At 40.6% G+C, this 24,358-nt stretch overlaps 1 protein-coding gene across 1 annotated transcript in view; it reads left to right on the top strand.

Moving 5' to 3' along the window:
* Positions 1–748: 748 nt before the first annotated feature.
* The window catches only part of ADSS1 (adenylosuccinate synthase 1), a 40,047-nt gene continuing 16,437 nt past the window's right edge, over positions 749–24,358 (top strand). The window contains exons 1-7 of the mRNA XM_006132418.5: positions 749–1,012; positions 19,770–19,872; positions 20,979–21,041; positions 22,445–22,495; positions 22,891–22,957; positions 23,256–23,363; positions 23,725–23,806. Coding sequence (XP_006132480.1) covers positions 830–1,012; positions 19,770–19,872; positions 20,979–21,041; positions 22,445–22,495; positions 22,891–22,957; positions 23,256–23,363; positions 23,725–23,806 — 657 coding nt within the window. The 5' untranslated portion in view covers positions 749–829. The remainder of the gene's footprint in view (positions 1,013–19,769; positions 19,873–20,978; positions 21,042–22,444; positions 22,496–22,890; positions 22,958–23,255; positions 23,364–23,724; positions 23,807–24,358) is intronic.

Raw genomic sequence — 24,358 nt, 5'->3', positions numbered from 1 at the left:
TTCCACTGGTTGACTGTGTGCTATGAAAAGGAAGAAAAGCTTCCTTTTGTTTTAAACCTGCTACCTATTAAATAGAACTATAAATACAGTAAGAATGTTGTAATTTCTATAGAAAGTGTGATGCTGCTATGCGCGTCCCCAACTCAGATAAAGTCATGTGGGTCCCTGTGACCAAGGGGCATTCAGTATTCAGCATGCACGTGCACGCACGCACACACACACACGCACACACACACACAGAACTTTATGTAGAATAGTGATAGAAATGTAGCCGTGTTAGTCTGGGGTAGCTGAAGCAAAATGCAGGACTATGTAGCACTTTAAAGACTAACAAGATGGTTTATTAGATGATGAGCTTTCGTGGGCCAGACCCACTTTTGATCTGAGGAAGTGGGTCTGGCCCACGAAAGCTCGTCATCTAATAAACCATCTTGTTAGTCTTTAAAGTGCTACATAGTCCTGCAGAACTTTATGTATTGAGGCTGTTCACATGTTCTGTGCTTTTCCATCTGCCTTCCCCCTCAGTGACACAACCACATGTGCCTCAGCCTAGCCCGAGAGTATGTCCAGTGATACCCCCTGGTGCGCATGTGTGTGTGTGCGCGCGCCGTGGCACAGCCCCTGGTGCCTCAGGCGGGAGTGAGTGCGTGTGCGCGCGCCCAGTGACAACCCCGTGTGTGTGCCCCGTGCCGCTCCGGCTGGAGCCGGCTCCTTCCCCCGCCCCCCTCTCAGCGGCCCGCACGTCAGCGCGCCGCGCGGGGCGGACTCGGGCCGGCTATAGGGGGCAGCGCGCGGCTCCGCGCGGCGCTGAGCGAGCCAGGCAGGCCCCATGGCCGCCAGCCGGGCTTCCAACGGCCGCGCCACGCTCCCCGGCGGGGGGCTGAAGCGGGCGCGCAGCGAGCCGGGCGGCAGCCGCGTGACCGTGGTGCTGGGGGCGCAGTGGGGAGACGAAGGCAAAGGCAAGGTGGTTGACCTGCTGGCCACCGAGGCGGATATCGTCTGCCGGTGCCAGGTGGGTGCCGGGCGGCGGGGGCCGGGGCGGCAGCACGCAGGCTGCTGGCAGCCCGGCCCTGTGGCTCCCTGCTTTCCCCGATCGTGCCCTCCCCTGATTGCCTCTCCCCCCGCTTCCCCGTTCTCTCCGCGCTGCCCTGCCCTCTGCCTTTTCCTTCCTCCTCGGGCGCCTGCCTAATGCTCCGCTGCCCGCCCCCTTTCTCGCTCCGCTTGTGTGTCTGTCCGATTTCTGCCTAATCCAGGGGGTCTCCAGCACATGGGGCAGGGAAGGAGGCCCTCACCCTCGGGCAGCCGCAGCCCGGGAGCTGGGGAAAGTTGCCTCTTGCTCTTGCCACTGCAGGTCTGCACCTTCCGAATTCCCTTCACCCCCCTCTTCTTACCCCATTGCTCCCCTCCTACCTGCTGTTTTCCCCACCTCACTGACCCCTCCCACCTGCCCTTATTCCCTCCCCCCCCTTTCCCAAGGTCACCACCTCGCCTTGCATCTTCTCTGGAATCCAGGCACCTTGTTAGTGGCAAGGTGCCTCCTCTGCTCCACAAATTAGGTAGAGGGCCCTTCATTCCCTGGTGTGCAGTTGCCTGGGCATGCACCTTAGAGGGAACTGTCCATGAATGGAGCTGGTGGGGACCTCCGGTGGTCTGCACACCACAGCCTGAGAAGCATTGACCTTCTCTCTGAGATCTCGCTTTACCATCTGTCTCTACAATTTCATTCTGCCATCTCTCTTTCTCCACATCTCTCCCTGGCTTTTTACAGCTCACACTTTTTTCTCTCTCATCCTTCCCCCACATCTCCTTCCCTGTTTTACTTTCTCTCCCTTGTTGCCCTTGTGTTCCAGGAGAAGAGATGTGATTCTTCCCCTAGACACGGCTGGGAATCGCCCCCCTCCTCTGGTTGCAGATTGAAATGTCACTGGAAAAGAAAAAGCCCTGTACTATAAATATAAATAGCTGACCCTTCATGATAAGAGACACAAGATCCGGAGGTTCAGACAGGCATGGGCTGTGTCTGAGCAAGGCGTCTGCTGCCCTCTGACAGCAGCCCATCAGTTGGGGGTGGGGATACATGAAGCAAGTGTCAGATGACTGCCTCTTGGAGAAAAAGTTGCTGAAGGTGACCAGAGGACTAGAGCTGCTAGAATTTCCTGGTGGCTTGACCTCTCCCCTCCTTGCACTGTGTCCTCATGATTATGGATGTCTGCCCCTTTACAAAATTCATACATCTAGATTCTGCAGGCTCATATCTATAATTACATGTATCAAGCCCCAAAATCTTTTGTTTAGGAAAGGGGTGGGGAACTTCAGGCCAGGGGGCTGAGTGCAGCCCCTGCTTGCCTGGATCTGGGGAGTTTGCGTTGGCCCTCCAACCCATCCCCCTTCCCCTGCTGCCCTATCACGAGGACAGAGCACACAAAATCTAGGCTGGGACCCCCTAGGCTCTGGTTTAGAAGGAGAATATGGTGAATGTCTCTGTCAGGGACCACATCAATTAGAGGGTTTTTTGTCTCACTTGAGTGTGGCCCGAACCCAACATGTATTTTTCTGTGGGTCAGTGGCCCCCAACCCAAAAAAGGTTCCTTACTGCTGGTGTAGGGCTAGCAGCCATTTCTACTCAGCTGACCACTTGCACCTAATATCTCTTTACAGAATAAAATAACTGGAGTAATATTACAAGAAATTACTAACAACTTCAAAGATTGGTCACTAAAATCTTAGGTGTTTTCTTCTGTTTTGCCAAAATGTATTTTGGATGGACAGGTCTTGTTCTCTACAGAGCTGCTTGAAACTGCTATTTGAAATAGAACATAGATATTGAAAATAGAGAAAGGAAGTAGCTGCTTGAAATATTTGTGTGTGGTGGTAGAACTTCTTATGCTGCTGTGCTTATTCATTTCTCATTTGGTCTGAATACTAAATAGAATATATTTCAAAGAAGCTGAACACACAGAGTATTATTTAGCATAAATTAAAGAATTGTATCCAATATACATAATCTTAATTTCTTAAAAAAAAAAAGAAAATCTAAGCATGAATCATGAAAGTGCTTATCTAAATATAGATTTTAATGCTTGTTATCTAAGGAACAAGCTCTGTATAGATGGAAAGCTAGTCTCTTTCCAATAGAAGTTGGTTTAATAAAAATATTATGTCACCCAATTGTGTCTCTTATAAATAGTTATATAAATTGTATTCTGATTGTATTCATACAAGTTCAGATCACTTAACAGGTTCTATGAAAAGTTTGTTTTAAAAATGCATGAGGGCAAGCAGTGAAAACTCTGATATTCTTCAAACTGAGATAACATATTTAATTAGGAAATGTCCTTGTGGTTAAGTAAATAAACTTTGTCACAAGTTACATATTAAGAAAGTGACTAATGTATTTTCAGTTGGCATGGTAAGCTCCTGGATCTTGAATCACATTGGGAGGCTTTACCTACAGATGAAGATTAATGAACATGCATTCATCTGACTATCCTTAAGTTTACTGCACAGTTTTCTCTAAAATTTTATAGGCAACAGTGTATGCCATGCTTTTAGAACCACTTTAGGAAAGTGGGGCAGGGAATTGGCTTGAAAAGCTTAAGAGTGGATCTGGACAGACACTTTTAGGCCCCAATCCTGCAAACTCGTAAGCATGTGCTTAATTTTACTACTGTGAATAGTACCACCACAGATGGTAAAATAATTAAGCATATTGTATGTGTGTCTGGAAGATTTGAGCCTTAATGGGTGGTAGTTCAAGGAAGACTAATCATTTTGGAAGGAAAAAATAAAATATAGTTGAGTGGCAGAAAAGTAGAAATAACAGCTAATGTGCTTTCACTTCAGAGTGGTCTCTTTTCTGAATAAAATATTCAAAATGTTAATCTGTATTACAAACTTGTCATTTAGATAACATTTTAAAAAGATGTCAACTTAATCATATATTGTAAATAAATCATAGTTTACTAGTAACACTATAGATAATTAAAATGGAAAGAATGTTAAAAATCCTGTTTAGTTTTGACTATTTTGTTTCTTTATTTGCATATGTCTAGGCATTGGCAATGAAAATCAAGGAAATCTTTTTCACTGTTGTTTATAGTCAGTTTCACATTCAAGGAGCCAGTCTTGTAAACATATAAGCATGTGTGTACTTATGAGAATTCAGTAAGGATTGCTTATAGCAGAAAAGTTATACATGTGTTTGCAGAGTCAGGGCCCAAGTTCTTAGAACGGTAACGTTTGGTTTGCAGGCTCTGGGTGTAGACAACTGAGACTTAGGTTGTTCAGGATTGCATCAGTAAATACAGGAAACAATTTGGAACAGAAGTTAATTTATCTCAACTAAATTTGGTCAATTTTAATTACGGCACAAAACTCTCATTAAAGTGATATTCAATAGCTATTGCTGAATAACTTTAGCCCCCATCCCTGCCAATAAAAAAGCCACTACACTCATGATTGCAGAGGAATGTTTAGTTCTTTTAAAACAGTTGATTCTGCTGTAGTTAAATCCATGTCCTGAGAACATATTTTCTTGTCTAAGGTTTGTAAAATATTTTCCATTCTATTTAATATAATTTAAATTTGGGGCCAAATTTGTGAGTTCAGGATCACTTTCAAAATAACAATTTAACAAATACATTGCCTGGATTCCAACTGGATTTTTATCAAACATATAAGGATTTTTATTGTATGGATTTATCAGTTCAGATCTGTGACAGATACAGGTCTCAGCCAGGAGAACTAAAGTGGAAGTTACAAGGACTAAATAAAAAGTGGATAGCAGGCAGTCAGGAACTTTGAAGGTCAGTTGCAGAACATCCAGGGTATTGCTTTTCCATATCCACAAGGGAAATCTACAGTCATCCTGGTAGAAAAATTAGATTGTGCATTGGCCAGCTGGATTCTGCAATTATGGCTCTTTGCAATATTAGATTTCAAATGAATTAAGTCCCAAGCTTTTGGTCATGTTGTTTCAGGTGTGTTTATTTATGCATACTTCCTGAAAATCTCACTTTTACAGTAAGAAGAGCTAAAAACAATGAATTTTTAGTATTAAATTCTGACCCAATTGAAGTAACAAACCTTCCATTGAAGTTGGTTGTGCCAGGATTTTATCCCTATAGTTTGCAGAATACTGCAAATAAGTCTCTTCTAGTTTTAGTTCAGCAATTTTTTGCTTCATGAGAGATTGCTACCTAGCTATAATCATTGACAATTCTAGGGGACATGTTTTCAATTTCCCTTAATTAAAATGCCTTCCAGATATTTGGGCAAATCTTATTGTATATGCAAACCCAAAGAAGCATGCACAAAATTGCATTTTATGTACTGGTAAGTTTAAGAACTTTAACTACAATTAATTTTCACTGCTTTGGAAGTGCTGGGAGAGTGTAGGAGGAGTGGGGCCACCACTGGGTGAGAGGTGCAGGGCTCGAGAGGGACACAGAATGGGGAGCTTGGCTATAGGTGAGTGCTCTGCACACACTAATATTTCTCTCCGGATGCTCCAGCCACAGAGCACCCAGAGTCTGAATTATTTTATAATTACATGCATAGGGACAAATATAAATACTGTAGTTAAATTTCAGTCTAAAGTCATTGTGTTAGATTTCAGTTTGTACTGACTTAGGCTACATCTAGACTGCAGGCTTCTTTCAGAAGAAGTTTTCAGACAATCTCTTCCAGAAAAAAACTTCTTCCAAAAGAGAGCATCTGCACTGCCAAAGCACATCTGCTTTTTTGACAGATAGCGTCCATTCAGCATTGATGCTATCTCACATTTAAGATGCAATTACTATGGATGGAGTGGCCCAGGGCACCTGTGCTTTTTCCTCTTCCTTCAAAAGAACTCCCTCTTCCTCTTTTGGAAAAAGACTTCCTCATAGAAAGAAGTTTACCAATGTCAGGAAAAACCACTCTGTTTGAATACCCCCCCCCCCCCAAAAAAAAGAACACAATTGCAGTGTGGACATAAGTGAAGTTTTTTCAGAAAAATCGCTGTTTTTCCAAAAAATCTGTAGTGTAGTGTGGCAGGGTCTTCACTCAGGTCCCTGGATCTAGGGCACCTTGTGGTCCACAAATCAGCCAAAGAGCATTTTGGTGCAGTCACTCACGCTTTTATTGTTAGTTCCCACCACCTTCTATGTACAAAGCTTATAGTCAATTCAGCCAGCTCTTCCATCTGCCTGGGCACAAGCACACACTCAGCCACCCCTGGCTCCTTGCCCCCAGCTTCTTTCCGCTGCCTTATATAGCCCTCTGCTCATGAAGCCCACAGCTGTTTCTAATAGCCCTTCAGGCCTGGGCTTGCTCAGCTGTTTGCCATCAGCCTCTTTAGCCATGCTACAGTGGCAGAGCTTTGGCTTAGCCAGCAGTCTGTCACATGTAGACATAGCCTTAGCTAGTGTTTTTTATGTAGTCTGTTGTAAAACTTAGGCTAATATTTAAAAGTTGATGCACCCCAGGAAGACCTCTGAGTACCCCCAAAGGTACATGTACCTCTGGTTGAGAACCATTACTCTGCAGTCATGTTAAGAACAACAGGTTTTGTAATGCCATGGTGGAAAAAACTATTTTTTACGGAGAATATCTTTGTGGTCAGCAGTGAGCTGATTAGTAACATGGTTCTGGCTCTTTTTCTTGTTTTCAGGAGCGAGGCTGAATTCAAGGAAGCTAACAATACATTCTGATACTTTTCACCTACTATCCATTTTACACAGAGTTGTCGTGGATGTTGCATGATCATGAATGATGAGTGATGTAGTTGGCATCATCCTGGATAGAAAGAAGTTTGTGAGAAATTTTCTCATAGTTTGAGGCTACCTCTCAAAAAGGTGGACGCCATGAGGGATGCTGCCAGGAAGGAAATTGCTTGGACCCCCTCCAAGCAAGGTGTTGCCACCTACCTGAGTGGCTCCTTGGAGGGCAAATTTGGCAGATATGGGAGACTTTGGTTCACTCTGGAATGCTCCACACAACTCCTGGTGGAGCATTATCATCACCCGGACAGACAGAGCCAAGCTGGAGAGGGTCCTGAAGGATTCCCTCTACTGCCACTATGTCAAAAACATGAAACGGAAGCTGGACCAGGGCTAGGCCTTCAAGCTGACCTGCAGGTGGGATGCCAGCAATCACTTCCTCACCTGCAACAGCTTCACCCAGTTTGCAGACTGGAGGTTCATCCACTGGCTGCAGCTCAACTGTGTTCCATTGAATGGAGCTATAGGAATTGATATGAGAAAAAGCGGGATAAGCCCCATTGTGTGGGGCTATGCCAACAAAATGCTCACCCACATCCTGTGTAACTGCAAGCCCTGCTCCGAAGTCTGGAAGCTGTGATGCAACGCCATCCACAATCGCCTGGTGAGAATAACCTATCACCACGGGGGTAGATCACTGTGAACTCCTGGGACAGACAGCCAACTGTGAATGGACATCATCCACTGAGGACAGGAAGAAGATTATCATGAGGGATGCCAAAGAGCTCTTTGAAAACAGGACCCCGACTTTCAACTTTCCCAACTTGCCTGATCTTGCAAGCTGGAGAAATATGCCCCTCCAGCTGATACTCTGAGAACTAGAGGCTATGAGATCCAAACTTACACGCTGCTGATCGTTGGAGCCTTGGGTGCATTGGACTCTAGCAATGAAAGAGTGCTGAGAGAATTTGGAGTCTGTCATTGCTATGCTTAGCTAATGTGGCAGTTCATGGTGTCTTGAGTCCATGAGATGGTTGAGGGACATCTAAATAGAACACATAACCAAACATTGGCAATGCCAGAAGAGATGAGAGGTGCAGCCAGGAAAGAAACTCAGATACTTCCCCGGTGGATTGTATTTTCTAACAGATAGTCTACCCTAAATCTGACTTACTGAGTGACAGTCTCCACTCATTGATTTATTTGCTTCCCATCATCAGTTCTTTGTAAAACTTTCCATGAGTGGTGTACCTGAATACTTGATTACCAGTCTCGTTTGGATATTAACGAACTTTCACACTTAAATCTCAATTATTGCTGATTATATACTATAAGTATTGTATTACCTTTAAGCAAAACTTATATTTGTAGCTAATCCAAGCATGACATCCAGATGTACAGAAGCTCTTTTTCTCAACCTGTGTACTACGTACATTTTTCTTATAATTTGCATCAATAAAATGTTTAAATGTGTTTTCACGCTGTGAAAATATTTGAAAATTCCAGCTGTGATGCATAACATGCCATTGGAGCTGTCAAAATTTGCTAGCTGACATTTTTTCCAACCAAAAAATATTTCTTTTATTTTGTCAAATAAGTTTCTCAGAATTATCATTTTCTAATTTAGGTATTTTGAAAAACTGAAAATGGTTGTTTAGTTTTCAGTTGCCCAAAACTTAAAATTGTTTACTGTTTTCAAATTTTAGCAACTAAACAATTTTTTCAGATCCAAACCTGACCTTCCATAACCCCAAAATAACTTGAAGAAAAAAATGTTGACAAACAATTTCACCAACGTTTTTTATGTAGAGGAGATATGCGTTTTCATGATAAAAGAGCCTATATTGCTGATAAATCCTTCTCATGTTCATCTTTTAAAATAATTAAATATAATGGCACTTGTGGCACAGATTTCATAGCAGTACATTGGTACTGTAATAAAAGTTTATGCATCTCATTTCAGACTCAAAGGGTATGTCTACGCTACGGAATAAGGTTGAATTAAGATATGCAACTTCAGCTACATTAATTGTGTAGCTGAAGTGCCTTAACTTGACTTTTGGCGCTGTCCATACTGTAGGAAGTCAAAGGCAGAATGCTCTCCCTTTGATTTCCCTTATTCCTCGAGGAAGCGGAACTACTGGCATCGGCCGGAGTGTCCTTCTCCATTTGAATTAGTGTGTCTTCACTAGACTGGCTAATTCAAACCCTGAAAGTTTGACAGTGACAGCTTTGATCTTCCTTGTAGTGTAGACATACCCAATGACGTATAAAATTGATTCAACAATAGTGACTAGCTCAAGAAGGTGATAAGATTCACTCCTCTATTTGAGCCTGCTATTCCTTTCCCATCCATGCCAGCCAGTATACTTTGAGATCAATGACACTTCTAACTTCTGGATGTCTGGAAGCAAGGACTCTTAAAAGATTCCTGAAAAATAGCTGCAACCTGGCAGCTAATGTCGGAATTCCTTCAGGAGTGAGAAGTGGAGATGGAACTCCAGGGTAGGAAAGGTGGCTGCTGTAAGACTGAGCCCAGTTCCATAAGCAATGGGGAAAAGTTTCCAAAAATCTGTAGGTTACAAAAAATCTTCCACCACCGGGCAAGTACTTGAGCAGATCAAGAGTGACTACAAGGCTCTGGGAGTACGGGTGAAGGAGTTTGGAGCACAGGTGGTATTCTCTTTAGTCCTTCCTGTCAAAGGTAGGGGCCCAGGCACAGACAGGTGCATCCTGAAGGTGAATGCCTGGCTGCGAAGATGGTTTTGCCAGGAGGGCTTTGGCTTCCTTGACCACGGGATGCTGTTCCAAGAAGGACTGCTAAGTAGTCTTGGTGTTAACCTTTCGAGGAAGGGGAAGAAAGTATTTGGATTCACACTGGCTAACCTAGTGAGGAGGGCTTTAAACTAGGTTTAACGGGGGCAGGTGACCAGAGCCCACAGGTAAGTGGAAAAACATTGAGACCTGAGAGGTGGGTTGGAAATGGGAGGGAGCATGGGTTATAATAGCAGAGGTCAAGGAGGGACCAGGCAGAACTGGGGGGCAAAATCAAATCAGTATCTTAGATGCCTATATACAAATGCAAGAAGTATGGGAAATAAACAGGAAGAACTTGAAGTGCCAATAAATAAACACAACTATGACAGTATCACAGAGACCTGGTTGGATAATACACATAATTGGAATATTGGTATAGAAGGGTACATCTTGCTCAGGAAGAATAGGCAGGGAAAAAAGGGGGGAGGTGTTGCCTTGTATATTAAAAATGTACACACACGGACTGACGTAGAGATGGTTGTAGTAGACAGACTTGTGAGAGTCTCCGGATTAGGTTAAAAGGGATAAAAAACAAGGGTGGTGTCATAAAGGAGGCTTTTTTAAAAAAAAAAAAAAACTAACAATCATCCAAAGCACAGGATTTGGTGGTGATGGGGGACTTCAACTATCTAGACATACATTGGGAAACTAATACGGCAGGGCACAGATTATCTAATACATTTTTGGAAAGTATTGGAGATAATTTTTTTATTTCATAATGTTGAGAGAGCTACTGGGGGAAAGCTAGATTTGATTTTAACAAATACGGAGGAACTGGTTGAAAATTTCCAAGTGGAAGACAGCTTGGGTGAAAGTGATCATGAAATCATAGAGTTCATGATTCTAAAGAATGGTAGAAGGAAGAACAGCAAAATAGAGACAATGGATTTCAGGAAAGCAGATTTTAATAAACTCAGCTGGTAGGTAAGGTCCCAGCAAGGGAAGCAAGACTAAGGGTATGTCTACCCTGCAATGCTATTTTGGGATACCAGAGGTATCCCAGAATAGCTACCCTGCGTCCTTTGAATGCGTTTGCTATCGCAAAATATAGCTGATGCATTATTTTGGCATCCCTGTAAACCTTGTTGCATGATAGTTAAGGGATGTCTCAAAATAGTGTGTTATTTCAAAATTTGGTGCTGTGTAGATGCACCAAATTTCGAAATAGCCTATTTTGAAAAATAATCGAAATAAAATGCTCAATTGCATATCTTATTTCAAGCTAAGGGTGTAGTGTAGAGGCACCCTGAGAGGAAAAACAACTGAAGAAAGTTGGTAGTTTTTCAAAGGGACATTATCCAGGGCCCAAAAGCAAACTATTCCACTGTGTAGGAAAGGTAAGCTATGTTTACACTGCACTCTAAACTCAAAATAAGATACACAATTTGTGCTATGCAAATTGAGTACTTATTTTGAGTTTATTTTGAAATAGACTATTTCAAGAACCCCTTAACCCTTGTGGAATGAGGGTTACTGGGATGCTGAAACAGTGCGCCCGTTATTTCGAAAAATATTTTGAAATAATGGGTGGCTTGTGAAGACATGAGGTAACTATTTTGGGATACCACAGGTATCCTGAAATAGCTTTGATGTACTGTATAGACATACCCATAGAAAGTATGGCAAGAGACCACCAGGAGATCTTACATGATCTAAAAATCAAAAAGGAGTTGTGTAAAAAGTGAAACTAGGTGAAATTACAAAGCAGGAATATAAACAAATATCACAAGTATGCAGGGGCAAGATTAGAAAGTCTAAGGCACAAAATGAGTTAAATTTAGCTAGAGACATAAAGGGTAACAAGAAGACATTCTAGAAATTATATTAGAAGCAAGAGGAAGTCCAAGGACAGGGGAAGCCCATTGCTTAGTGAAAAGGGAGAAACAGTAACATGAAACCTGGAAATGGCAGAGGTGCTTAATGACTTCTTTGTTTTGTCTTTCATCAAAAAGATTGATGGTAACAGGATGCATAGCATAGTGAGTGGTAGTGGAAATGGGATAGGTTTAGAAGTTAAAATAAAAAAATTAGTTAAAAATTACTTAGAAAATTTAGATATCTGCAAGTCACCAGGGCCTGATGAAATGCATCCTAGAATGCTCAAGGAGCTCATAGAGGACGTATATGAGCCTTTAGCTATCATCTTTGAAAAGTCATAGAAGTCAGGAGAGATACCAGAAAACTGGAAAAGGGCAAATATAGCGCCCATTTACAAAAAGGGAAATAAGAACAACCCAGGAACCTATAGACCTGTCAGTTTAACTTCCGTGCCAGGGAAAATAATGGAGCAAGTATTTAAAGACTTCATCTGCAAACATCTGGAAGATAATAAGGTGATAGATAACAGCCAGCATGGATTTGTAAAGAACAAATCATGTCAAACCAATCAGCTTTCTTTGCTAAGATAACAAGTCTTGTGGGTAAGGGAGAAGTGGTGGACATGGCATTTTAGTAAAGCATTTGATATGGTCTCCAACGACCTCCTTATCAATAAACTAGGCAAATACAACCTAAGTGGGGCTCCTGTAAGGTGGGTGCATAACTGGCTGGAGAACCATTCTCAGAGTAGTTATTAATGGTTCAGAGTCCTGCTGGAAGGGTATAACAATTAGAGTGCCACAGGAGTCTGTTTCGGGATCGGTTCTGTTCAATATCTTCATCAAGGATTTAGATATTGGTATAGAGAGTACGCTTAATAAATTTGCAGATGATACCAAGCTGGGAGGGGTTGCAAGTGCTTTGGAGGATAGGGTCATAATTCAAAATGATCTGGACAAACTAGAGAAATGGTCTGATGAAGTTTAATAATGACAAATGCAAAGTACTCCACTTAGGAGGTTTCACATATACTGAATGGGAAGTGACTGCCTAGGAAGGAGTACTGCAGAAAGGGATCTTGGGATCATAATGGTCCACAAGCTAAATACGAGTCAACAGTGTGACACTGTTGCCAAAAAAGCAAACATGATTCTGGGATGCATTAGTAGGAGTGCTGTGAACAAGGCACAAGAAGTGATTCTCCTGCTCTATTCTGCGCTGATTAGGCCTCACTTGGTGTATTGTGTCCAGTTTTGGGCACCACATTTCAAGAAAGATGTGGAGAAACTGGAGAGAGTCCAGAGAAGAGCAATAAAAATTAACAGTCTAGAAAACATAAGCCCAATTCTTTCAGCCTTTATTTACAGGTTATTTAGTTTAGAAAAGAGAAGATTAAGAGGGGACATGATAGTTGTTTTTAAGTACAGGCAGTCCCCGGGTTACATGGATCCGACTTACATCAGATCCCTACTTACAAACAGGGTGAGGCAACCCCACACTAGCTGCTTCCCCCCAGCAGACCAGGGAGACGCGGAGCGGCTTTTCTCAGCAGACACCTCAGCTTGAGAATAAAGGACTGAGGGAAGTGAGGTGCGGGAGAATAAAACTGAGCTCTGGAGAAATGTTTGGCTAGAGTTTCCTCTACAATATGTACCAGTTCCGACTTACATACAAATTCAACTTAAGAACAAACCTACAGTCCCTATCTTGTACGTAACCCGGGGACTGCCTGTATCTAAAAGGATGTTACAAAGAGGAGGGAGAAAAATTGTTCTCCTTGGCCTCTGAGGATAGGAGAAGAAGCAGTGGGCTTAAATTGCAGTAAGGAAGGTTTAGGTTGTACGTTAGGAAAAACTTCCTGCCTGTTAGGGTGGTTAAACACTGGAATAAATTGCCTTGGGGGAGGGAGGAGGGTGGAATCTCCATCCCTGGAGATATCTAAAAGCAGGTTGGATAGACATCTATCAGGGATGATCTAGACAGTGCTTGGTCCTGCCATGAGAGCAGGGGACTGGACTTGATGACCTCTTGAGTCCCTTCCAGTTCTAGTGTTCTGTGATTCTATGATTATTAGTTATTCTCCAGATATACAGGACAATTGTAGAGAAATCACCTGATTCTAAATCAGATTATTTTTCAGTTAGGAATTCTCTCTTCTTTACAGTAAAGAAAATGTCAGGCATGGGTAAACAGAGAGATTAGTGATGAAGGGAAAGTGTTGTAATTGAAATAGATAATATAAATCCCCAAAACTCTCATTATTTCTCAGTTGTGGCTCAGCAGTTTACAAACTCATTGTCAGAAGGGTTTGTGAACAACATATAAAGATAAAGTATATCAAATGTTATCAAGTGAATGTTGAAATGTTAACAGATAAAATGATCTAGGGGAAAGACTGGAATTGATATGTAAGGATTAGCAGGATCTGAACCCACCACACCCACACTGACCTGGCTACTCCCTGTAATTCTCAATCCACAGAAGTTTTAATACAAAAGGAAGTTCTACCTCAAGGGGGCTGATTGACAGTAGTTTTAGCCACCCCTTATTGGCTCCTTGTCCCTATATAAGCCCATGGAGCATATCAAGAAGTCTTTGTGTAACAATATGTATCTTTACTAGCTGTTCCTGATCTCCTGGTATTGATCTTGGCTTTGTCTTAGATTCTGCCTCCTGATTGACACCTGGAATCCCAACACAAATCCTGAGATCTGTTATTTACCCTCAGCCTGATTCTAGTTTGGTCCCATCTTAACTCTTGACATTGGTACTGGATGTGGCCCTTGGCTTCAGTTCCAGGATCCAAGACTACTGCTACTAATCCTGCCTTCCTTCATCCAGGATCTTAGTGGTTTGCATGGACCATCCTAAACCTGTGGAAAAATCTGTCCCTGTGAGGTATGGAGGTGCTGGATTGCCCCTTTCTCACTATGCTCCAACCAAGGGACCTTAGACGCATCTGAATGGAGTGACAGCCTACAGGAAGAACTCCACATGTTGGGGTGTGCTTGTGTGAGAACCAAATGATGCAAGTACAGACCACCCAGATACTTGATGAAAATGCCATGTTATGGACTCAACTGGCACATTATGACACTAAGCACCAGATACTGTGAGAGCAGGTTGCCTTATTATGGGATGAGAACACTACTACAGGCACATGCTGTAACAGCATTCCTGAGTCAACGGTATCCCCCCCAGACTATTTTAATGGTGATACCAATAATTTAGGGGTTTTCTCAACCAATATTGCCGGCTGTTTCTTCTCTGCCTACAGTGGGCTTCACCCTAATGGAACAGAGCACAACATGGTCAAACTGTGACACTTTCCTACAGGCCGTCTTTTCTATTTTTTTATGACACCACCATGCCTGTTTGGTGGAAGAAGCCCTGCAAAAGCTAAGGCCAGAACAGAGGCTGCCTGTCTCCACCACCACCCAATTTTGCAGTTCGGCACCAATACAAATGAAGTAACCCAGCTCTATCAATTCCAGGGGAGATCACACGAAGAGATGCAGGGTGAGCTAGCTCATGGAGATACCAACCCTCAGAGATTCCTTTGTCAACCTTGTCATACACCTTGATAACAGTCTGTGAAAGCGAATAGAAGAGAGGAAGTGGCCTGCACTGTCACCTAGCTGATATACACAGCAGGCTTACAATACTATTAAAATCCATGAAGGAGAAGGTGCCATCTTCTGTTAGCACTTGTTTTTTAGAGCTATACCCTGTAAAGAATTTAATCTTCATTTAAGGAATTGCACGCTATAAACATGTAAATTTAATTTCCTTAGCAATTCTAGTGTTTGTGGTGATATTTATCCCAAGTCATATCTTCATAGCAGCAATAAATATGTATAAGGTACATCATATCATTATAGAATTTAAAACAACATGGTGACAGCTATTTTAAACTTAAGCCTCTCCTTTGGGTACCAGCGAGATCATGTCAGGACCACCTGGATTATAAATACAGGATGAGGTCAGGTTTAAAGTTACCAAAGCTACTAAAAGAAGCCTAATTTTTTAAATATCCTTTATGAACTCTACTAAATGTATTATCCAAATATAAGAAGAAAACAGCTGCAAATTTGTCCAGTGACATCTGTTTTGTTTCATTTATTGTGTGACTGGCTATTTGTAAAAGTTATCAAAAAAGCAGCATTCATGTTACAGGGATCATGTTACTCCCCACAGGAACATCACTACACTTCTGCAAAAGAGAAGGGCTAAAGAAGAGCAGACATTTTATGCCGTTCTGGTCTTAATTCCTCGGTTCTGGTGCTCTGCTCATTTTCACGAGGATGCCTGTTCTATGTAGGATTTTGAGTGAATGGGCTGTAGCAAACTTTGAATATGTTGCCTTCTTCCCATCTTCTACAGCCCAGTTTTGGTATTTTGTCCTAGGCAAAGAGGGCCTCTGTTTACAACGAAGAGGTATTTAATCGTACTAGTACAAAGTATAAAATACAGAGCTGCAGTAAAGGATATTAACTTAAGAAATATTTTACATATTCTTTCCGAGGCCAGAAGCTTTGCTCTCATCTTGAGCTCTGTGTGTGCCTATTTATTCATGCTCATGATTAGCTCATTAGGCTTTAGGCGATGAAAACATTTTGTTCTTATTTCAGGATCTTACAGTTTAAAAATATACACAAAATGAGGGCATTGTCCACATTATGGCTTCTGTAAGACAAGCTCATTGCATGCACCAAGGTATCTTTCCATTCTACCCCACAAGCTACCTGTATATGACCCTCCCATACCTTCACAGGGAGGCCTAAACTTTAAAGGTGGAAAAGTTTTAAATAAAATTTCCTATTTGAAGATGGCAGCATATTTTATGAGGTAACCTAAGAGATTTCTTATACTGTGTCCTTTGTAGCCTAGGCACTAGAATACTGGGTGCTGAATATTTTTTAAAAATCTGTGTACCTATATATCCATGCCTTTAATAGGATCCTTACCATGGAGAGACTGTTAAGCATCTAATATAATGCAAAAATGTCCTTATTTAAGATGAGAAAATTAAACTGATCTAAACTTAAAAATGTCAGCCCAGCTCCATTGGATGGAAGTATGAAAAATCGCACCTTTGATTGAAGGCTTGTCTACACTTAAAACACTGCAGTGGCACACTACACTGCTGTAGTGCTGCTGTGAGGATGCCATCTACCCAGATGAGAGGTTCTCCCATTGATGTGACATTGTCTATACCCAGGGTATGTCTACACTTGCACCCTATTTTGAAATAGGGATGCAAATGAAGACATTCGAAATTGCAAATGAAGCTGAGATTTAAATATTCTGTGCTTCATTTGCATATTTGCATTATGGCGCTATTTTGAAATAACAGACGCTGTTGAGATGTGGTTATTTTGAGAGAGAGCCCTTCTCTCGAAATAACCCTTATTCCTCATACAATGAGCTTTACCAGTTATTTTGAGAGAAGGGCTTTCTTTCGAAATAACCGTGTCTTAATAGCATCTGTTATTTTGAAATAGCGCTATTTCGAAATAGGGCCATAATGTGAATATGCAAATGAAGTGCAGGATATTTAAATCTCAGCTTCATTTGCAATTTTGAATGTCTTCATTTGCATCCCTATTTCGAAATTAGGTGCAAGTGTAGACATACCCCTAGGGATTAGGTTGGTTTAACTCTCACCCTTCAGCACCATAGCTCTACTGGCCTAATTTCCTAGTGTAGACCAGGCCTCAGATATGATGAAAGAAGACTTGTGTAAAAATAGCTAACATTGTTTAGGGATATGGCATTCTTGTACCAGCAGAAGAACTCTTTCTGTTGGTGTAGACTGAGTTTATCCTTGTGGGCTATCTTGGCATAGCTCTACTGTTATAGGTACCACAGTGTAGATCTATCCTCACTTAAAACAACTTCCCCTATACACTAAACTCTGTTTTCAGAATATGACATGCATCTCAGGCTGCATTAAATTTAGACCACATGACTGAAAAGGGACAAGTTTTAGAATGAAGAAGGTATGATTTTAGAGCAGCACAGGACTATTAAAAAAAGTTAGAGGAACCTATGGACTGGAATTTATTGAAATACCACATAACGTACAAATGAAAATAAGTAACATTACACACACACACACACACACACACACACACTAATAATACATAAAAGTTCGTTAACATAAAATATCCTGGAAAAACTCTGCCGCATCCAGGGAACACATCTGCTCTTCTGACATTTTTTTGCAGAAGAGCAGATGTGCTTTTTTGGAGGCCCTGTAAACCTCTTTTCACGAGGAAGAAGGGCTCTTCTGAAAGAGGAGGGTTTTCTGAAATTTGGCCCCGTGTAGTCAGGCCAAATTTCGGAAAAGCCTCTTCCAAAAAACAATCAGAAAAAGGTACGCAAATTGCAGAGTGCAATTTGCGTACCTTTTTCCAAAAAAGTAGTGTAGTGTTTAAACTAAGTCTTGAAACTACAGATATGTGAGTAGAACAGGGAACATTTCTGGGTCTGTGGAACTTCTCTATCCTGAGCATGTGTAACTACCTACCCTCTTAAACAATAACTTTCCAAACTTAACCCTGGGGAAGCAATCCTTTTCGCAGTTGCTCTGTAACACTTAGTAACCAAGTAATGTTTCACCAAGTGTTGTTTTTGTTTTTGGTGGTTAAAAAAATCACCCTTTTAAAACCATGATCTGATTCCTGTGTCCTAGGAAGTTCTGTGTGAACATGCCTAAGACTGCACAGCCATGCTACTAAGAGAAAGTTTTCAAGATCTAGGAATTATTAAAAAAGGGATAGAAAATAAGACAAAGAATATCTTACTGCCCCTATATAAAACTAACTTGAATATTGAATACAGATGTGGTCTGCTCACCGCAAAAAAGATATTTTGGCATTAGAAAAGGTTCAGAAAAGAGCAACTAAAATGATTAGGGGTTTGGAACGGGTCCCATATGAGGAGAGGCTAAAGAGACTGGGATTTTTCAGTTTAGAAAAGAGGAGATTGTGGGGGGTGGATATGATAGAGGTATATTAAATCATGAGTGGTGTGGAGAGGGTGAATAAAGAAAAGTTATTTACTAAGAACTAGAGGACACCAAATGAAATTAATGGGTAGCAGATTTAAAACTAGTAAAAGAAAGTTCTTCTTCACACAGTGCACAACCTGTGGAGCTCCTTGCCAGAGAAGGCTGTGAAGGCTAGGACTATAACAGAGTTTAAAAAAGAGCTAGATAAATTCATGGAGGTTAGGTCCATAAAATGCTATTAGCCAGGGGATAAGGAATGGTGCCCCTGATCTGTTTGTTAAAGGCTAGAGAAGGATGGCAGGAGACAAATCGCTTGATCATTGACTTCGGTCAACCCCTTCTGGGGCACCTGGCACTGGCCACTGTCAGCAGACAGAATACTGAGCTAGATGGTCTGACCCAGTATGACTATTCTTATGTTCTTATGTTCTTTCCAAAGGGAGAGTTAAAAGAGCTTGAGGGTACCTCACAGGAAGGAATTACCAAATGTGGCTTCCTGGATTCTCAAAGGGATTTTCTTTGGGGGCAAGATATTTTTAAAGTTTCTTGCAGGCCCTCACCTTCTGCACTCAAAGTGTGAGAGTGGGAAACAGCCTTAATAGTATTAAAACCCCAACTTCTAGAGCTATGTAGTTACCAGAAAATCTCAGAATTCATTAAAATAAGTAAGTTTCTAGCCCTCATGGTTGTAGAGAGAAATTTGCAAATATGATCTGAATGCTCAGTAAAGGCTCAAATCCCAGAAGGCAATTAAAAGAGAACCCAACTTTTATTTATCTATTCAATCTCATTATTTTAAAATCAGTCACATGATTTCGGGGCCTTTACTCATATTTTTGAATGCCCTGTGTATTTTAGTGCCAGCTTTGAAGGGTCACTCACAGTGAGACTTAGCCTTCTAACTGCCTAAGATAGGTTTTGAAAGTGAGACTTAGGTTCCTTAGTAATTTGGGCATCTTTAAAAATTTCCCCCATATTTTCCAACTGCAGGACGAGAGTGACTTAAATAGGAGTTTCTCATATACTGTCCTAGGTTTGAGGAGTTATCCATACTATGACTTTCTATTGGAGTTTTTCACTCAATCAAATGTGTTTCGAGAGACAAATCACACAGTGAAAATATCGAATAGCAAATAATTTCACTGGAAAGAGCTGGTGAGCAACATACAGGCCACAAACATGTTCATATAAACATTTGTAGAGCAAGTCCAAATATCCAAAAACCAAAACAGAGTTTGACCAAGAACTGTCAAAACAAAGCCATTTCCTGTTTTCTTATTTCAAAACTATTCTGAGATATAACTAGATTGTCCAAGACATGAGGGCAAAAATAATAAAGATCAAACTACCAAATCTTTGGGTAAATAGGAGAGACACATTATGGTGTCCTTAATCATGTTCATGTTTGTCTTTTGCAGGGTGGGAATAATGCAGGCCACACTGTCGTCGTCGATGGGAAGGAATATGATTTTCATCTCTTTCCTAGTGGCATAATTAATACAAAGGCAATTTCGTTCATTGGTAAGATAAATGTCTCGTCCTTTTCAAAAGTTAATGTTGCACGGAAAGCAATCATAGGGGTTTACAAAACTAGCGAACAAAAACATGAAAGAGTGTTAGTAAAGATTCTTTTGATTTCGGCTGCTTTATTTTTATTTCTGCAAATTGAACCTCGGTAATCTGGACTTCCCAAGTCCAGCCACACCGCTGGTCCAGCATCATCAGTGACCCTGTGGGTGTTCCCAGGCAGGATTACTCCCGGGGAAATAACAGCGAGCTGGGGTAATGGAATCCTGGTGCCCTGACAGCTGGGAGCGGAGCCCTGGAGCCAGCATTGACCTTCCCGTTGGTCTGTCAGATTCCCAGGTTGCCATAAGTACCACCAAGTTATTTCTTGTTCAGCGTCATTTTAATCTCTCTCTCTCTCTCTCTCATATATAGATATATATTAGAGTGGCCTGTCTGTGTCTGTCTGCGAGTCCATTTGTTCAAGACCTCCTCCAAAATTCTAAGAGCTAGGGCCACCAGATTTGATATGCAGCTTCCTCTTCTCCTAACTTAAATCAAGGTTAGGGGTGTTAAAAATCGCGTATTAAAGTAACCGTGTTACTGCTGAAAATCTCAGCTCTGCAGTACAAAGCGTAGCTTTATTTTCATTTTATTAACTTTAAATGCCTTCTGGGTTATAAAGCTTAGCTGTATACTGTAGAGCCCGCAAGGAAACCTCCCCAGGAGCGGGGCTGTCAGCCCCTGCTGGCCCAGCTCTTGGGGAGGAGGCTACACTGTGGCAGCAAAGCCTTCTCCTCAGGAGCAGAATGGGCAGCCCTTGCCTGCTTAGCTCCTGGGGAGGTGGCTTTGCTGCCCTGTTGGCTTTGAATCAAACCCAGAATTCAGACTTGATGTAAACAGGTACAATTCTGTTCATTTTAATGGACCTGCACCTGTTTATACCACTTGTGAATTTGGCTCCAGTGGTTCAGTTAATAATGATCATAGAGTATTCTTCAGGTCTAGGAAAGTTTTAATAGTTTTTTTTTGTACAAAATATGTTTACATGAGTCATTTTGAAGTATGGGTATTCTCTATCCCTGTTTTTTTTTAAATAAATCTTTTGTGTTTTCCCAAAGGTAATGGGGTGGTTATACATTTACCAGGATTGTTTGAAGAAGCTGAAAAAAATGAAAAAAAAGGTTTGTATTAAGTAACTTGGCAAAAAGCTTTTTTAAATGATAGCTAAATCAAAGTACATTTCAGACTCAGCTTTTGACAGCTTACCATAGTCTGTAAAACAAATTTCCAGATTTTAAATAATTTAGAAATCACTCCCTTCTTATTCTGAGGGGCCCCCTTTTTTCTCCACTCAAGATCATCTCATTTGAAGAAGTGGGTTTTGCCCACGAAAGTTCATGTTACTATACATATATTTTTTGTTAGTAAGGTGCCACAGGACTACTCGTTTTTAAACTTACAGATTAACACAGCTACCCTTCTGGGGCTACGTCTAGACTGCAGGCTTCTTTCCGAAGAAGCTTTTCTGGTAGAGATCTTCTGAAAAATCTTCTTCCAAAAGAGAGTGTTCACACAGCAAAAGTGCATTGAAAAAGCGATCTGCTTTTTTGACAGATAGCATCCACACTGAATGGACGCTATCTCGCATTTCAGCAGTGATTACTATGGACGGAGTGGCCACCAGGGCACCTGTGCTTTTTCCCTCTTTCCTCTTCTTTCCAAAGAACTCCCTCTTCCCCATCCACACACGCCTTTTTCCGAAAGAGCTCTTTCAGAAAAAGTTTTTTTCCTTGTAGAAAAAGGTTTACCAGTGTCAGAAAAACCCCTCTGTTCTTTTGATTTTTTGTCAAAAGAACGCGATTGCAGTGTGGATGTAAGTGAAGTTTTTTCAGAAAAACAGCCATTTTCATGAAAAAAACTGTAGTGTAGACATAGCCTGAGACTTTCAAAATACAGTGTGTAAGTGTTTCAGACTCATGGACAAATATTCAAGAACAGTCTCTGTGTTTCATGGGTGTAGGTATTTGCTGCAAGAAAATATAAGATGAAATCCTGGATCCATTGAAGTCAGTGGCAAAAATCCATTGACTTTAATCAAGCAAGGATTTCTGTGTCCCAGGTTCAGTGCAGAAATGTTTGTAATTGCAAATTCTTTGTTTTGGTGGGAACAAATAAAAAATTTGATTAAAGCATTTTTATAGACAAGCAGTAGTTTGAAAAAAAATTAAACAGTAGTGTTAATAGTTTTTTATTTAATTATAACCAACATTGAATGTATGCTGCAGTGTAATGGCATTATAAAAAATACCCGATATCTTTGTCCATACCATAATCAGAAAGTATTGTCCAGTTGAAAACAATTGACATTAAAACAGTTTATTAAGAGAACATGATGACTTAGGAATTGTGTTCTAACCAAAATTTTTTGTATTCAATTTAAAGTAAACTAGACATCTGGATTTGCAATATATTTAATAAGAAAATGAATGAGAAGACAGATACTGGAAAACTAAAAGTAAATGTCCAATCTTACAACTTCAGAGAATTACAAATCTTAAGCCTTTTAATATATACCTTCTGACAGGTTTAAAGGAGTGGGAAAAACGACTCATCATATCAGACAGAGCACACATTGGTAAGTATTTTTTCAAAGTGAAGATTAAAAGCACTGAAATGACTGATAGGAAATGCAAATGAGAGCCCAGCTTATGTGTTCAAATCTTACCTTGCAAAGCAATTATTTGTATTTAATATTGCTTCTTCTTATGCTATAGGCAAAAAGTAAAGTTTACTGATCATATATTAATTGAATTGATAGTGCCTAATATATTGTTGTACTAATATACTGTACTATTGTTTTCATAATATTTTGTAATACTTCATGTGAGAACAATGTACATTCCGCAATCAGGAAGGCTTTTGCACTTAGCCCTTAAATTATAGATATCTATGTCTTTTTTGTTTTGTTTTCTAAACGTTTTTCTCCTTTGGTGTCCCATCTTGTTCCTGTGGTTTTCCTTTGCTGCATAGTGTTTGACTTTCATCAGGCAGTTGATGGACTTCAAGAAGTGCAGCGTCAAGCGCAAGAGGGAAAAAAGTAATTATATACCAGCACCTTTATTCCACACACATCCCTCACACTCTTGGGGCTTTCTACCGAGCTGAGCTGAGCCAGACCCAGAGATTGAGGCCTTTTCTGCACACAGTGCATAGTAGCAATAATTAGGGTGTTTACTCCAATATCTATCATTATACAAAATTAGAGCTATATTCATAAAACAGTCTTCTCCATTTCAAAACATTTCCCTAAAATGTAGAAACGTTTTGATAAAATTCACTAGCATAAAATATTGTATACATACATTTAGACACACTTTTTTTGTTTGTTTACTTAGTATTGGAACAACAAAGAAAGGAATTGGACCAACGTATTCTTCCAAAGCTGCAAGAACAGGCCTTCGTATTTGTGACCTCCTTTCAGATTTTGATGAATTTTCTTCAAGGTACAATTATTAACGATTCTAAAATAGTTCATCGAGGAGTTCAACTTGTTGGATGACAAGTTGGCTTTGTAAGGGGACATTGTTAAACTAGTATGTATGAGTTGGTGTGCAAATTCTTCAAATAAAAAAAATTAAGGAAGTAGATGGAAGGGAAATTTTAGTAGATGTTTCTTGTGTGGTTCACAGCTTCCAGTCAGTTTACATAACAAGGGCATATTTATATTCATATGTGAGTTGTATATATTTTCACTGGAGAACTTTTACCATACCTATTTGATGGTGACAACTGAGTTGTTGCCAAAGATTTTTAAAACAGTACCTACTGTAGGTTGTGCATATGCAAGTTTTTGATGTTTTGCAGGTTCAAGAATCTGGCACACCAGTACAAGTCAATGTTTCCCACATTGGAAATAGACATAGAAGGGCAACTGAAAAAACTAAAGGTAAAGATTTAATACTGGGGAAGATTCATATAGTCATAGATTCTAAGGCCAGAAAGTACCACTATGATCATCTAATCTGACCACCTGCATATATAAAGATGTAAAAAGAACCGAAGTAGAAAAATGTTAAAATATAAATCCAGCTGAAAACGTGTCTGAACTATGTCTTATCAAAATTATTAAAAATAGTAAAACTACAAAAATTATAAATCATAATAAGGAAATACATACCGATAGCATCATATAACCTATGAAATTACAGTAAAAGCTATATTTTATCATAGAATGCTCTCAGGTAAGGAGTATTAAGAATAAGTCTTAATAAAAAAGATGTTCAAAATATAGTTTTTATTCTAATGTAACATGTATCAATATAAAATGACCATGTTTATTAAAGAAAGCTGGGCAATACAGACTTGCAGTCATTTTTCTCATCCTTCTGCCCGTGACTGAATTCTAAGGTATCTAAGACACTTCCAGGCCTGTTGCAGTACTGTTTTTGCACACAGCATCTCTGTCTCATTCATATATTCCTTAGTTTGGTTAAATTAT

Source organism: Pelodiscus sinensis, chromosome 5 (assembly GCF_052426305.1).
Source record: "Pelodiscus sinensis isolate ZL-2025 chromosome 5, ASM5242630v1, whole genome shotgun sequence".
NCBI lineage: Eukaryota > Metazoa > Chordata > Testudines > Trionychidae > Pelodiscus > Pelodiscus sinensis.
The sequence above is the reverse complement of the archived record's forward strand: the minus strand, read 5'-3'. Positions and strand labels throughout refer to the sequence as shown.